The sequence below is a fragment of the Gigantopelta aegis genome, chromosome 7 (assembly GCF_016097555.1).
Source record: "Gigantopelta aegis isolate Gae_Host chromosome 7, Gae_host_genome, whole genome shotgun sequence".
NCBI classification, from domain to species: domain Eukaryota; kingdom Metazoa; phylum Mollusca; class Gastropoda; order Neomphalida; family Peltospiridae; genus Gigantopelta; species Gigantopelta aegis.
This window is the reverse complement of record NC_054705.1, coordinates 23,687,482-23,704,828: the sequence shown is the minus strand read 5'-3', so window position 1 is coordinate 23,704,828 and position 17,347 is coordinate 23,687,482. Positions and strand designations below refer to the sequence as shown.

At 36.1% G+C, this 17,347-nt stretch overlaps 1 protein-coding gene across 1 annotated transcript; it reads right to left on the bottom strand.

The window, feature by feature from the left end:
- Window positions 1-1,307: 1,307 nt before the first annotated feature.
- Window positions 1,308-15,437, bottom strand: LOC121377580 (protein archease-like). Its single transcript, XM_041505638.1, has 9 exons — window positions 15,342-15,437; window positions 12,468-12,492; window positions 11,024-11,034; window positions 10,645-10,676; window positions 9,407-9,488; window positions 7,341-7,423; window positions 6,417-6,469; window positions 6,022-6,058; window positions 1,308-3,179 (listed from the first exon to the last, which is right to left on the bottom strand). Exons 1-9 carry the CDS (start codon window positions 15,415-15,417, stop codon window positions 3,090-3,092), a joined length of 489 nt encoding a protein of 162 aa, XP_041361572.1. The 5' UTR covers window positions 15,418-15,437; the 3' UTR covers window positions 1,308-3,089.
- Window positions 15,438-17,347: the final 1,910 nt, after the last annotated feature.

Genomic DNA, 17,347 nt, shown 5'->3' with positions numbered 1-17,347 from the left:
TCGATTAGCAGCAAGGGATCTTTTATATGCACAATCCCACAGACAGGATAGTACATACCACGGCCTTTGATATACCAGTCGTAGTGCACTGGCTGGAGCGAGAAATAGCCCATTGGGCCCACCGACGGGGATCGATCCGAGACCATTCGCACATCAAGTGAACGCTTTACCACTGGGCTACATCCTGGCCCTAAAATTAATAATGAAGAACAGAAATGTTTTATCTGGTCTGACCAGGTGGCCTTGCACACAATACAGATTAGATAATACCACAGGGATTGTTAAATCTCTTCCACCTTATAAATATGAGCTTTACATGAAAGTCACTGATACTACGCCAAACTTGGAGTAAAGTAAGAAACATTGCGGACTTCTTATGGCCTGTGAGTGGAGAACAAAGATGACCTTCAAAACGAGTGATACTTGCCATATCTAACAAGGCAAGGAAGAATCAAGAATCTGCAACGACGACCATCTGACTGGAGTTTACCAGGCTCTTGCTCACAGTGAATGGAAATGTAACTCCCAAACTGTTCCATTCAGAATGAATCTCATGAGGTTTTGGTTTTAAAATTTAGATTAGCAACAGTTGGTGATTAGTTGAACATGAGTAGCAACTACTATTTAACGTTTTAGAATTGTGTAGCAAACTGAAATTTGTGTAGCTAATCACAACACAATACCAAACAAAATCTTCACTGTTTAGTTCTGCCAGAGACATGGTAGAATTTAATGAATATTTATTTTATATAAATATATTTATGGCAAATCTACCAGACATGGTAGAATTTAATAAATATTTATTTTAAATAAATATATTTATGGGAAAAATCCAAATCCATATTTTAGCACCACGCTTGAGTATTGCAATTTGTGTTTTAGCGCCAATGTCTTTAAACTCTGCCAGACGTAGGTGTGTGGGTTGGTTTTGTAATGTTAGTAAATGCATTCTGGGAATTTCTTACATAGCTTTAAAAAATGTTTTAAGCTTCTATGGGTTAAATGTGACACAAATAACTTAATATCCTGCTAACAAATCAGTGTAAAATTAGTTATAAAAATAAACAACCAATAGATGGCCAGGACTTAAATTGAACAGAAAATAATATTAGCAGTCAGTGTTTCTGCAAGAAAGAAATGTTTGGGTATGGCACTATGGAATTGAATGCAACCACAGTCAAAAGGGGGTGTGGGGGGGCCACCCCCAGAAAGAAAATGGGTTAAGTTTAGGGTTAAGGTAATTAACTTTGTTAAAAGGTTAACTTTTAAAAAAAAAATCACAAAAAAAATATCGGTATGGTGCCATACCCATTTTACCCTCTGGCAGAAACCATGGCAATTTTCAACACTAAGAAAACAAAAAAAATCACAAAAAAATAAAATTAGAAGAAAAAAAAGAGAAAAACAGAAGGCAAAAAAAAGGTACACATTCAATTTTAGGGGTAAACAATCTTAAGGGAGATAATAATACCAAGGGAGGTAAACCAAATGGCATAAATCCCCACACCCGAAATAGACCATTAAATAATAAATATGTTTAAAAAAACAACTTTTGAGTTTTCTTTTCATGAATATTTAATCTGACCTCTCAGACTGAGTGCATTTCCCCCTCTAACTGAGGGCTGGTCGGAATATCCCAACAGCCAATAAAAGGGCAGGAATCTTCCATTTATTGTGTCAGGAGGAGCAGCTTCCGATCCTATTCCTGCATGCTGAATGTACTTGAGCAAATAACACATGGAAAAGATACCATGTATATGAAGTCCATTAAAAAAAAATTGTTCTCATGGAAAGTGTGTTGATAAAGAAATCATTCTCAGCAGTAAAGGGGAAATGCACACCGTTCAAGAGCCTGAGGTGAGGTATATGTATAAAAAAGATAAAAAAATACACCAGTCTGGCTTTCTGACTAACACTGGAATTTACGACTAGAATAGATAGACCTGTACTTTGAATGGATGTGAGCAGACTGAAAGAGTATGTCTGCATGCTAATTTTCTAATCAGTTGGTATTTTGTGGGGTTGTTTTTTAAAAATAAAAATCATAAAATACGGGGCTCACCATTACCAAAATAAGCAAATTGCTAATTTTAATACTAAATGGGTACAACATTTAGTCTTTGCCAAATACATTTTTCTTTAAATTAACCTTTTAAATCATTTTCAAGGAAATACTCAACATATCTCAAAATTAGCTAAAACCATATTTTTTTCTAGTATGAACCCTGAAATATAATTACTACTTTCAGTTCAATTCAAATCTGTTAACTTAACACTCTAGAGCTTAAAACCTTGGCTAACAGCAGGTCGCAAATGCTAATGCTGGCCACAATACATAAATTTACAAGTACTATCAAAGCTCAAAATTTTACAGAAGGTAGGAAGCATCTGCTGCTCAAAATGCACTATAGATGTGTTTTTCTGATAATAAGTTTAACAAGCAGCATTTGCTTTCCACATTCTTTTGACAGCATTCCAGATATATCCAGAATTCCTCATTCTAAGGAATGATAATATAAACCATAAGCTTTTATCTGCATTTTCCTCAAGATTTCGGCATTGGTGTTGAAAATAAAGTCACATCATAATTTGTTCATTTCCATTCTATTTTCTAGAAGTGCATCTAAATTTCTAACACTTGCTTTCAAGTTAAAATTTTATGTGCAAAGATTGCTTCCCAATTCACCAAATGAATTTTGAGCCTTGTTAATAAAAAACATTTTAAAACAAAGTTGTAAATTACACACAGAATTTCCTCCCTTCATTCGTCGTCATCTCCAAGATACTGCTTTCATGGCTGCAGGTTATCTTAGCAATATTTCCGGATTTCTTCGATTTTTCAGAGCAGGAAACTGCAAAGATTCGCTATTTATCACACAGGAATGAGCTTCGACAAGACCATCTTTTACAAAACCATGATTCACTTTCCAGTGATGTCCTACAGTTCTACTGCACATTCATATGGAAGTTATGTTGAAGGAAGTGCAGCAAAATATTTACCTTAATGACTTGAATGAAGCTTCACACGGTTTCACCAAATTGTCATGGACGGCTTATAGGAAACGGTACACGTTTCTTGCTGAACTAAGTTATATGTCAAGTATCACAAACACGTCATTACTTGGTCTGTTATCATGTATCTGCATATTAGAATAAGTGATGGCTTTCACTTCTGTTCCCTGTGAAACAAAATTAAAATGATAATTTAAAAATTCATAAAGAGATTAGGTACGAATGAACAATGCAAAATGGATTAAATCTTAAAAAAAGTGATCTATGTTCTAAAGTTAAAGTCTTGTTTGTTTGACGACACCACTAGAGCACATTAAATTACTAATCATTGGACATGATCGGGATAGGAGAAAACCCAAATGGAGAACAGGTCCACTGAGGTGGTTTGATCCCATGAAACAAGCGAGTGCTCTACCAACTGACCTAGATCCCACCCCATACAAGGTCTAATTCTTATGGAGATATGGCATCTAACATACAGGTATGGTTTTTTTTTTTACACTTGGTCTAGATTAATAAACCTGCGGTCATTACTTGGCTATTCCTATAAAAAAAGCAACAAAGGGTGTTTTATATAATTATTATGTACCTTCTATTAGATATAATACCATGGTCTTTGACGGACCAGTCATGAGGCACCGACTAGGGTGAGGAAACAGGAGGCCCATGGGCCTAAACAGTCCACTCATTAAAACCCATTTTTATGGGGACAGAACGACCAAATTCAAAATTTAATTTCTCCATGGGTCAAGAAAGCTTCCCACCAAATTTAGTTGGAAATAATCTGGTAGTGAAATAAATTGAGTAAACTCCACCCATCCCCAGACACAAATAGGTGATTCTAAATTAATAAATTCCACAAGTTTAATAAACCATTACATATAATAAGAAAAGTAAAAAAAGTAAAGTTTGTTTTATTTAACGACACCACTAGAGCACACTGATTTTTTATCTTATCATCAGCTATTGGACGTCAGACAAATGGTCATTCTGACACTGTTTTTTAGAGGAAACACGCTATCGCCACATAGGCTACTCTTTTACGATAGGCAGCAAGGGATCTTTTATTTGCGCTTCCCACAGGCAGGATAGCATATGGCCTTTGTTGAACCAGTTATGGATCACTGGTCGGTGCAAGTGGTTTACACCTACCCATTGAGCATTGCGGAGCACTCACTCAGGGTTTGGAGTCGGTATCTGGATTAAAAATCCCATGCCTCGACTGGGATCCGAACCCAGTACCTACCAGCCTGTAGACCGATGGCCTAACCACGATGCCATAATACAGAGTTCGACAAATCCGCTAGCCCGACGCCCATGGCTAGTGGTTTTTAAGTTCGGGCTAGTGAGAAACGCAAAACCACTAGCCCGTGTTTTTTTGTGTTTTTTCTCTCGGCTGAAATTTCGTTTAATAAATTTGATTGTGACGTTTGTCATCGAATAGTATCAACAACGCCATCAGTATATAATAATTATCCACTTGAACTAGGTCTGCAAACATCGTCACAGTTACAGCATGCATTGTTTACTTTTCCCTTTCATGTTTCTGGCACAGGAAATAAGTCTAATGACATGCGTGTTTTGATTGGTTGGACACATCACGTGGTAGTTAATCTCGCACATATGTTTTAGGCTAAGAACTTGGAAATCACCAATCGCGACGACAGGTTAATCTCAATCAAGTAAACCCCAGTCATGCTTTGAATTTCAGTGTTTGTTTTATTTACCTATTGTTTTCTAATTTAACACTTCGCTTACATATGGTTATTGGCAACCAGAAAAAACAATTTTCTTTAATGGTAACTGCACATGCAACGACTCGGTTTGGCCTATTACGTGTAACGGTTTGGGATAATGTGTCGCAGCTGCCGAAAGGCTACAAGATAATACCTTTTTTTGTTCATCAATTAACAAAGGATTAGATGTCGCCGTTATATTCTTTTGATACTAATCTGACACCGGATGATGCCCTGTATTTGAGCAATTGGCATCAGCCTTCCTGGCGACCTAAATAGTAGGCCCTAAATGTTACTGTATAACCCACTACCAAATACTAGTACACTGAACCATCTATTACCGTGTGTCACACTGTCGTACCCTCATTTAAATTTAATTATTTTGATAGTGGGTTTAGATACCAATCATGAGCTCAATTATTTTCCCCGGGGGAGAGGGCGAAAGTGAAAACGGGACAATGACGATGGCTCACACTTGACAAAAAAACAAACGTACAATACGACAAAACTGAAAGTTACAACATAATTTAAGTGTTTGTTTTATTTTACTGTTATAGTCGTAAATGTGTAATCTTACAAAAATTAGATAAAAATCCAGTTATAATTGATCAAGAATTTGGGCTAGTGCTTTATCTTGGTGGGCTAGTGGTTTTCACAAACCCACTAGCCCTGTGGCTAGTGACTTTTCAAAATATTTGTCATACTCTGCATAATAATAATAAGAATTTTAGAAACTGTATTAAGTTTCCCCTTTCAATCAATCCCACGACCGATCACACCCTAAACCAAGCACTAACACTGAACTACTACTTGTGAATATATAGAGGATACTCCCCGAGTGTCTTGTGATATCATAATTTAACAGCATGAGTTGATAAAAGTACGAAATTCCGAGGCTTGCCGATGACATATAAATCATATTTGACAAAAAACATGAAATTTTCTATTTATTATATAACTTTTGACAATTTACCTTTATTTTTAAAACGCCAGCAGCAAAATAGTTCTGGCTTTCGCACAGTGAAGATAACACATTTTAGAGTGAAATTTCACTGATATTTTAAGATATTTTAATAAATATTATATACTAAAATTATATCACAAGACACAAGGGGGATATTCTTTTTATCTTTTTATCAATGTCAGTAATGTGGGTTGAATGTCACTATATTTGGCAGTGGTAAACTCGTTAATTGCCTTTAATGTATGATAAATAGGTTGACAAGTTTTACATGATAATGAAACAAGAACATGACTGACAAAAAAAACTTACTGGTGGATGCTTTTCTCTATCAAAAGGCTCTCCGTATCTGCAAAGAGAAGGAATAAATGTTTTATTAAACGATGCACCCAACACATTTTATTTACGACCAGGGTATCTGCCACAGGGTACCAAAGGTAAAATTACCTACACTAAACTTGTGGAAATTAATGGATATATATTTTCATTCTTTTTAGTAGTGACAGATGTGCTGTCTAAAAATGGGCCCACCGACAGAGTGAGTGCTATACCAATGGTCCCACTCCAAAAAAGATCAAAGGAAACAAATACTAAGAAACAATTGTTCCAATTATTGTTGCAAAATAATGTTACTGTTTGTTTTGTTTTCTTTAAATGGATGAAAGACACCTACATGTAGTTTAGCAAAAACAAACATATAAACTTACCCAATAGCTTTAATTTTAAAATGTTCAATGTCAAACTCTGTTATTCGTATAACCTGAAAAAGAAGAAGAAAATAATTCTCAACTAATAATCAAAATGTGATTTGTCAATGTCACTCAGTCTCTCCCTCACATACACACCCCTCCCCCTCTTACTCTTCACTTACACAGATGCACATAAGACAATGTTACCTTGTCTTTAGCAGCATAATTACGTGCTAAATACATTACATTATTATCCATATGGTTCACTGAGTTAATAATAACCATATGAAAGTTAAAGTGTGTTTTGTTTAACGACACCGCTAGAGCACATTGACTGATTAATTAATCATTGGCTGTTGGATGTCAAACATTTGTTAATTCTGACACGCAGTCATCATAGGAAATCTGCAACATTTTCCCCCATGCAGCAAAGGATCTTTTATATACACTTTTCCACAGCCAGGAAAACACATACCACGTCTTTTGACCAGTTGTGGTGCACTGGTTGGAACGAGAAAAAACCCCAATGCAAGCACCTCAACAGACTGAGCTAAATCCTGCTCCACTAATTATATACAGCACAAAACTATGTAATAACAAGTAATCACATAACCAACCAATGAGTCAGATGTCTTTTTAGAAAAGACTTCATATGATGGCCAAAAAGACATTTCTGAAAACAACGTCATTCCGCCTTCTCCTTCTAGTTAGCTTTGAAACGTTTTGACAGCCCTCGTTATTTATTTTAAAAATTATTATGCTAATAATAGTATAAATAATAAAGAAATTAATGGATTCCCATGTAAATCGTACAGATTTTATGAAACTCGTGTCACGATTCATGTATTACTATTCTCGCAATACAAGAATCCTAACTCGTGTTTTGTAAAATAAGTACAACACACGTGTAAGCTTGTTTAATGATCACTATTTATTACATACCCGTGGAATGATATATGGCTCTGCTGAGAACAGGTAGAGGAACTCGTCAAGGTAGTTGTACAACAGGGACTTCATATCTGAACCTGAAACAAATCATCACAAATCACAATATTGACATTTCATGTAGCGGGTCATACAAAAGTGTGCACATCGGTTTTTCAGTTCATACTTGCATGAACCAAAAAATAATTGCAGTCAAATCTTATAAGTAAATTTATATGTATACTTTAACAATACATAACTGAATTTATTTTGTTTAGCTTTAAATACACCTGTAGTATTATTTGAATCAGGTGATTCTTTTAAATAACGTTATTTGGTAAATGACATAATTTTGATAAGCAACGCCATTTCCTCTAGCTGCTCAGTGCAATTTTAATGATCATTTAGTTATATTCGAAGGAATTGTCACATTTGTGTTTAGTTTATATTTTGTGAAAGTGAATGAAGAATGAAGGAAAAATGTCTTAACATTTATGCTGTTGAGGGAACCGTTTAATTTTCACCAACAGCTACGGAACAATGCTTACAAGTTACAGAGGGATAGTAGGCATGGCTTAAATTTTTTCGGTTCAGTGAGATATGAACGACAAAAAGTAAATACCTCTGGACCAATCAGATGGCCGTAAAGTGTATAGATGCAAAGAAAACTTAATTATTCTGTTTTAAGCTATGACATTGTTGTACCCACAATGTAATAACATATTTTGCAGATAATTTAGGCTTTTTCATGCCATTTTGCACACGGCACTGACCAAAAATAATAATAGACCAACAGTGGCCATTATAGTGGTTTTTGGAGAAATACCACCAGGGAATGTAAAGTTAAAAAAGTGGTTTTTCAAAGAGTATTTTTGCTTGAGAACAATAGTGGAACTCATTCATTTTCCGGAATTAATAGTAATTTTGACAGCTAATTTGATAATAAATTTGACCATTTTACCAACAATAAAGATCAAGAAATATTCGGATATGAATTGTTAAATTGTTAAATGAAAGAAAGAAAGAAATGTTTTATTTAACGACGCACTCAACACATTTTATTTACGGTTATATGGCATCAGACATATGGTTAAGGACCACACAGATATTGAGAGGAAACCCGATGTCGCCACTACATGGGCTACTCTTTCCAATTAGCAGCAAGGGATCTTTTATTTGCGATTCCCACAGGCAGGATAGCACAAACAATGGCCTTTGTTGAACCAGTTATGGATCACTGGTCGGTGCAAGTGGTTTACACCTACCCACTGAGCCTTGCGGAGCACTCACTCAGGGTTTGGAGTCGGTATTTGGATTAAAAATCCCATATCTCGACTGGGATCCAAACCCAGTACCTACCAGCCGATGGCCTAACCACTACGCCACCGAGGCCAGTAAATTGTTAAATGAATGAATGTTTGACGACACTCCAGCAAGAATGAATTAGAGGGGTTTTTTTAAACAATTCTGGTGAATAAAACATGTGGTTACTGGGAATAATAAATGGCAGTAAAAGTTTGTTTTGTTTAACGACACCACTAGAGCACACTGATTAATTAATCATCAGCTATTGGATGTCAAACATTTTGTAATTCTGACTCAGTCATGAGAGGGAACCTGCTACATTTTTCCTAATGCAGCAAGGGATGTTATATGCACTTACTCACAGACAGGAAAGCACATACCATAGCCTTTGACCAGGTTGGAACGAGAAAAACCCCAACAAGTTGAATGGATCCTCTGAGGTGGTTTGATCCTGCGAAGCAAGCATCTCAAGCGAGCATTCAACAGACTGAGCTAAATCCCACTTCTAATGGCAGTAAATACTGGACATATGGCCACAAATGCACGTAAGTAAACGTGTCTTTAAAGTAACAAGGGATCTTTTATATACAGACTGGATAGCACATACCACAGCCTTTGATATACCAGTCATGATGGCACTGGCTGGAACAAGAAATAGCCCAATGGGCCCCACCAACAGGGATAGATCCTAGACCGACCACGCAAAAAGCGAGCGCTTTACCACTGGGCCATGTCCCGCCCTGCTTATTTAGATGCTAGATGTATATCTCTATCATTACCTTCTGCTTTGATTTTGTGTACTTCCGACATTTTCACAGTGTCATAGTCAGTTGTCATGTAATTAAACATTGCTATAGCAACCTGAAAACAAAAAATGTATACTAATGTTATCATGCACATAAACAAAAAAACATTTTGCACATTTAAAAAAATATATAACAAGTTAAAAAGTATTAAAATATGGAATGTACATATATGTGGAGGTTGTAAATCTAACTAAAGTGGACATGCATGTCGCTTTAAAGGGACACACCCTAGTTACGGCTATTTGTTAACCATTACGGCGTTGTTTTTCGCTATTAAACCCATTTTTTCACAAATAAAATTGCACTTTACTTACCGTTTATTATTTAGAATATACATTTCCATTCACCTGAAGTGTTTTTTGGTAATCCTGGTGTTTGTAATACCACAAAATAAATTTTTCGTATTTCTTAAAAACCACGCACGTTTGAGAGAAAAAACGTTGAGCAGACAAGGTCTAATCTATTTTTAGAGGGGATATTTCCATATCAATGTCACAGACGTTGGTATACCACGTGACCGTTATCATTTTGGTTCGGGTTGTTTTCTCGTGCACGGTTCGCGCAATCAACATCCGATTTGTTGTTGTTCATTTGTGAGATTGTTCTTCACAGTTCGTGAACATTTTCAGTAACAATAAAGTTCAGACAAGTAAGTGTCTCAATACAAAACGTTACAAATTCTTAAAACCAATAATTTTGCTAAGTCTTACGATATCTGGATAGGGGATACAACCAGGACAGAACAGTTGGAACATGTCCAGGAGAGGTGAAAGAAACGCACCCCAAGTCTGTGAAATTTGTTGTGACGTAGGCATTGTTGTGCTTCGAGCGACATCTAGATTAACCAAATTATAATTTATTTTCGCTGGATGGAACTAGGGTGTGCGGCTTTAGTAGCACAAACCATACAGGTATATGAAAGAAAAAGGAGGGAGGGAGAGGGAGGGTGAGGGGGAGGGGAAGAGGAAGAGGGAGAGACAGTGTGTGTCTGTGTTTATGTTCACATGTGACCAACAAATGAGAAAGTTACTAACCCTCACAGCAGCTTTAGCTAGTGCCAACGTATTACATTAATATGTTTGATATTTTCTACTAGCCCAACCTAACAATTCACTAGCCATGACAGAGGACTGGTGAATTTGAAAAACCCTGTAAATGATGTAGAGAAGTAGGTATATATGTATACTTGTATATTAAATAGAAGTACTCACCTGCTCAAACGATTCCTTCAAGTTATCTCCCCCTAGTACACTGTCAAGGGAACTAACCATTGCAACATTTTGATTTTTAACAAGAAATACTTATTCATAGAACGCTAGCACTGTGTGCACACATGTACAGTGTGGGCTTTGTGTGGTCTCTTTTCTCATGTTTGCTTAGTGAATGATGGGATTAACAAAACAATGCCTGCTATTATTGGTGTGGGGATTCCTTGATCTTAGTTTATGACAAGTCTTAAACCTTACTTGGCAATCTCTATCTAATCACTTGCATATCACATCAGCCGATTCTATGGGACTTTAAAACTAAACTTCTTTTGCACAGATACATGTATATACATGTCCACTTCTCGGCTTTTTAAAAGGATACAAGTATGCAATCTGTAAAAAAACAGAAGAGATAAACAATCAAATTAACATTTATTTATAAGCAACTGTAATATATGTGCAGTGGAATCCATTTAAATCAAATCGACACAGGACTACATGTAGCTAATGATTCGCAGTTTATTTACACTCAAACATGCTGCTGAGTTTTAACAAACTTAAAACATGTATGTAATACATATAATTTGTTTACACACACCACACACTTTTTTCCTGTATATTAATACAAAAAGCACTTCCACCATTCAGTGTGTCATTTAATAAAGCTCAGTTTAGGAAAAAAGTCGGTTAAAAAATCTACAAAAGCCTTTCCATTCATGATTGCTCCAGCCATAGCAACGTGTGTGTGTTAATTTCTCGATGAATGTAAAAATAATGTCTTTAGGCAGCATCATATCAGATGACGTCACTTTATACGGGTACCTTGTCAGTCTTATCTCAAGCGTTAATGTTTAGAACCCAACATTTTTTTATAAATAAAATATGAACATTTAGTGTTATTCAAAGCAAGTTATATTTCAAATTTAATTAAATTTTTTGTCTGTTATTTCTTTTAGGATCATCTGGATATATGCAAAACTAATTCACAAATTATGTAATATTTGACGATTCAGCTTGTGGATCATTTGGGGGTTTTCATACCCAGATCCATGAGCGAAAAATAAATAACAGACAATCCTTTACAAATAAAGATTTCTTGCATGTCATTTATTTAGTATTAATTTTAGAATTGTCTATTATTAAAGAAATTGACATTGTTCATGTATAGTATACTATTAGTAAAACATTTCCGTACAAAATTTATTCGACATTTATGTAGATCTGTAGCAAGGTATCACCATCAGGGCTAGCTCTGGCACTTATAAACACATCTGGGCCCGTGCTTATAAAACTTAAAGTCTAGACTTTAATAAAGTCCAGACTTTAACGTTTACAAGCACGGGGCCTGGACAATTTTGAATGTAATTTGGTTAAAGAATTTCATGTAATGATTGATAATAAGTTGAAAATAGTGGGGGTTTTATCGATAATTTGGCAACCAAAAGGACGTAAAATTCACAATCAACATTTAGCAAATAATTATCATTTTGAATGTTGGTAATTCGGTATTATTTAAGACAATTCCTGCAGGAGGTCGTAATAGCAGTTCCACTGTATATCTTTTGTTGAAAAATAACTCTGGGTTTTGCACTTTTAAAGATAATTAGGCATAAAATTTTGCTAATAAATCCAAATTTTGCTCTAGAATTTAGGGATTTTTAAAGGATCCCACTAGAATAGTAAAAATAATGTAAATTACATGGAGATATTTTGAAATTCCATCTCATATGTTTCTGATCCAAAAATCTGGGATTCAGTTCTAGGAAACAAATCTTGGTACATCTGCAGTCTGACTGTAATTGTGTTCTACTATGAGATATACTTACTGAATATCTGCAGTGTGATCCAAGTCTGAAAATACAAAAAAGAAAATATAGGCATAAATTTTAGAGATAATTAAAGCACAATCTTATTTTATTATTTATTAGGATTCCAAGTGTATTGGATACCTTTCTAACTTTTGTGCCCCCAAAACAAGATGTTGACAACAAGAAATGTACTGTGGTGCCCTTCCTATTATACCCTATAGATCCTATGTTGTATATATGTATATATCATTAATGGCAAAAACATAATTTACATTTTTGAAACAATTGATGGTTTGGTGCCCAAGTTTTCAGTCTCAGGGCTTGAAAAAAAACTACGGCAATTGGTATCATTGAGATATACCCTGTAAATAGCTGTAGGTAGGAAGCATCATCAACGACACTTTTCTGCCACTAGTTAAGATTTAAGCCATTGGTAAAGCTTCTAAAGGATGGCTAACTGTATATACCTGGGTCCCGTTATATGAAAGAATCATAGCTAAGGTTAGTTGCAGTGACTTACAGGAGTTTTACGGCTGGCACCGTAAACTTACACCTGTTCCACAAAGCAACCTTATCGTAGTCGTTAATACCCCTTTAATGATTAAGATCTTTGCAAAAAAGTGTGAATGAGTTCAATAATATACTCACCAACGAAAGTTTAGCACATGTTAAAAGAAATGGCATAACATTTATAAATTAACCTATTGTTATTTAATTAATTAGTATTCACATCTGAAATGTTTACCATTTACAAACAATATAAACACCTCAACCTTTGCCTTAACACAACAGGAGGACCTGGTTTTCTTTTGAGTTTATTCAATCATGGCAAATTTAGACATCATAAAAGATGGGGCGGGACATAGCCCAGTGGTAAAGCACTCGCTCGATGCACGGTCAGGCTAGGATCGATCCCAGTCAGTGGGCCCATTGGGCTATTTCTCATTCCAGCCAGTGCACCACGACTGGCATATCAACGGCTGTGGTATGTACTACCCTGTCTGTGGGATGATCAATGCATATAAAAGATCCCTTGCTGCTAATCGAAAAGAGTAGCCCACGAAATGACGACAGCGGCTTTCCTCTCAATATCTGTGTGGTCCTTAACCTACTGAGTACTGCAGGCGAGATATCTCGCCCGACGTCACATCAGTCGACATACTGTACACTGTATACAGTTCATTCCCCAATTCATATTTCCTGCCGTTTTGCACACGACACTCACCGGAAACATAATAAAAGAAAAAAGATTTTTTTTCAAAATGGTGGCTTTTGTTTTGATTTTTTCAACTGAAAATACCTTGAAATTTTGAGTTCAAAAAGTGGTTTTCGGCAAGTATTTTCGCTTGACAACAATGGCGGCACGTCGCGTTAATTTTCAGGGATCGATAGCTGATTGTGACAGCTAATTTGATAATAAATTTGATAGTTTTACCAACAACAAAAATTACCAAATATTGCAATATGAATCGTAGTTCGGGTTTAAATTTTTTTTTTTTTTTTACAAAACCACTGTTATCGGGAATAATGGATTTTTTGCCTAATTTTAATCACCATTAGCTGATCTAAAAATAATAAAAATTACAAAAAAACCACGAAAATAATACTTACTGATTCATATATGAAATTATTTCATGTATTTGTAAAACATTTAAGTGAATATATATGAGTAAAAATTATAAACTTGTACCCACTCAACGTGGTTTTTGTTAAAAATTAATCCAGTAGTCTAAAGGTTAACCATGTGTCCGACGCCACATAACCGTAAATAAATATGTTGATTGCGTCATTAAACATTTCCTTCCTTCCTTCATAAAAGATATTGGCAAAACTTTCATTGTCGAGTTAGGAGATAACCATATGGAGTTTTTAGATTTGCAGGTGTTATTGTCTATTTGATCCTGCAAATGTCAAATGGTTATGTCCATTGTAAACTGAATTGTTTTTCTACAGAACTAACTGTATATCTGGCGTTTCTTGAAAAAAATACCTGGCTACAATCTAACTGTAGACCCTTGATTTGTCACTTTCTAATGACGTCATGAGCTTTCCGGGTGTTATTTTCATTTGATCCCGGAAAAAGAATGTAATTAACCAATCACAATACAGAACACACTCCAGTCAGTTTACAATATACATTAATTTGGAACATCTTGAATGTATTCAATGGTATCTGACATCCATAAAGTAACTTTGTCAGTTTATTTGCTCAGGGCAAAGACTTGAGTTTTTGTTAAATAATTAAGACGAAAGCCACACTTGTTGTGCAACCCCTAACCCTAATTAAAAATTGAACTATTTATCCATTTAAAATATACAATTTTGATAGGTTTTTTTTTTCATCGCACATAACTCGTTATGTCCTTTCAACAAACTTTTTAAGATGCTGTCCATAATTTTTTACATTTTCACGAGCGTACAAACCGTACACTTTTGACCACCCCTCCCTCCTAAAAGTGTACATACAAAAAAATGAAAAATGTTGATCGACATTTTTCATTTTCAAAAAAAAGTGTACACTGGCCCCATTAACCCCTACCTCATTCAATCAACCTGGTTTTACGAGTTACTTCCCTTTGACCAAAAAAATTGTTGTGCTCAGAGTGCAATATACCTTCTATCTTTTCTTTAAAGGTTTTTTTTTTTTCACATTAATTAACCACTGCAGAACGTGTTTATATATTTATTTTTATTTTTGTTTTAAAACCGAAACAATCTCCCTACCCCTCCTCCCAACTTAACTCGCTGAATGGGTCGCCGAATCAAGCGATTGCCTGAGCGTTACGCAACTTCAAATTTATTTTTAGGCCTGTGCGACGATAAACTCTTAATTTGTAATAAATTATTTACACACGTTATGAATTAACACAAATACTTATAATCCTAACTAACATTCGTATTTAACTTCTGGTATGCTAGGAGATTCATCGTCGTTAACCGAGCTGGTAACCTTCTCTCCGACTTCCATAACACGTCAATGGCGTTATCTCGTTGCACCGTGTATTCTTTAATGTGTATTTCCTCCAATCTGGTGCGCTTCGGTTTCAGTGGAGTTCTTCGATGGGATGGGAAATTGTTTAACGTGCACATTCAGAGCAAGCTGTTGATTTTTGTGAACTCCGATTTATAGCATGGGCGGATCCAGGAAATATTTTTAGGGGGGGACCAAAAAAGAAGGGCACATTGACTCGTCAAAAGGGCACCTTACTACAAGTTTTGATATTTACAATTAATATGAATTCCTACAGTTCTACGTCATAATATACTAGCAATAATGAAGTAAATTGGCGTCACTCGCGTTAGAACCTCAATGGGGCCCCATTGAGACTCAATAACACAGACACATATCTGCAAGCTTGCGCATGTACACGAAAATCTTGATTTCATTTATCTACAATATAATTATTGTTTACTTAAAAAAAAAAAAATTCTACAAACAAAAAGGGCACTTGGACATTTTGAGGGCACTTGAACAATTTTTAGGGGGGACGCGTCCCCCTGGTCCCCCCCCCCCTTGGATCCGCCCATGTATAGTCCAGTAATTCTATATCATATTTGGCTGGACCTTTGATTTGAATTTATAGTGCGTTCCATCATCCTACGTTTTTAGTTTAGTTTGACCTAAGAAGAAAGTAAAAATGTTTTGGAAATAGCAATTGTGTGTGTGTGTGTGCGTGTGCCTGTATGTGTGTGTGTCTCTCTCTGTGTGTGCGTGTGTGCGTGTGCCTGTGTGTGTGTGTGTGTGTCTCTCTGTGTGTGCGTGTGTGTGTGTGTGTGTGTGTGTGTTAAGTAGTTAGCAGACAACACCCTCACCACCATGACAAAGTTCTTATGTTACCAGGCGACTCTTCACCAAGCAGTGTCCTAGAGCCATGACACGAAACTTCAGACATGGAACACTTTTACAAGTGAGGGGCGGGATTTAGCTCAGTCGGTTGAATGCTCACTCGAGGTGCTTGCGTCGCAGGATCGAACCACCTCGGTGGATCCATTTAGCTGATTGGGTTTTTTCTCGTTTCAACCAGTGCACCACGACTGGACAAAGGCCGTGGTATGTGCTTTCTTGTCTGTGGGGAAAATGCATATAAAGATCCCTTGCTGCATTAGGAAAAATGTAGCGGGTTTCCTCTAATGACCGCGAATCAGAATTACTAAATATTTGACATCCAATAGCCGATGATTAATTAATCAATGTGCTCCAGTGGTGTCGTTAAATAAAACAAACTTTAACTTTACAAAGAAAGAAAGAAATGTTTTATTTAACGACGCACTCAACACATTTTATTTACGGTTATATGGCGTCAGACATATGGTTAAGGACCACACATATTTTGAGAGGAAACCCGCTGTCGCCACTACATGGGCTACTCTTCCGATTAGCAGCAAGGGATCTTTTATTTGCGATTCCCACAGGCAGGATAGCACAAACCATGGCCTTTGTTGAACCAGTTATGGATCACTGGTCGGTGCAAGTGGTTTACACCTACCCATTGAGCCTTGCGGAGCACTCACTCAGGGTTTGGAGTCGGTATCTGGATTAAAAATCCCATGCCTCGACTGGGATCCGAACCCAGTACCTACCAGCCTGTAAACCTATGGCCTACCACAACGCCACCGAGGCCGGTTTTAACTTTACAAGTGAAAAATATTGCGTACATTGAGTGTAACGAGATCCAGCTTGAACAAAACAATCTGAAAACAAAACAAAAACAACAGAATGTCTTGTTTTATTCAGAGTATGACAAATATTTTGAAAAGTCACTAGCCACAGGGCTAGTGGGTTTGTGAAAAACACTAGCCCACCAAGATAAAGCACTAGCCCAAATTCCTGATCAATTATAACTGGATTTTTATATAATTTTTGTAACATTACACATTTACGAGTATAACAGTAAAAT

Excerpts from the sequence above, each read along its gene's own strand:
- LOC121377580 (XM_041505638.1), bottom strand. The coding sequence starts at position 15,417 with ATGGAAGTCGGAGAGAAGGTTACCAGCTCGGTTAACGACGATGAATCT. Across the intron at positions 6,059-6,416 it reads TTTAAAATTAAAGCTATTGG|ATACGGAGAGCCTTTTGATA; the intron begins GTAAGTTTATAT and ends TTCTCTTTGCAG. Across the intron at positions 3,180-6,021 it reads ATAGAGAAAAGCATCCACCA|GGAACAGAAGTGAAAGCCAT; the intron begins GTAAGTTTTTTT and ends TTTGTTTCACAG.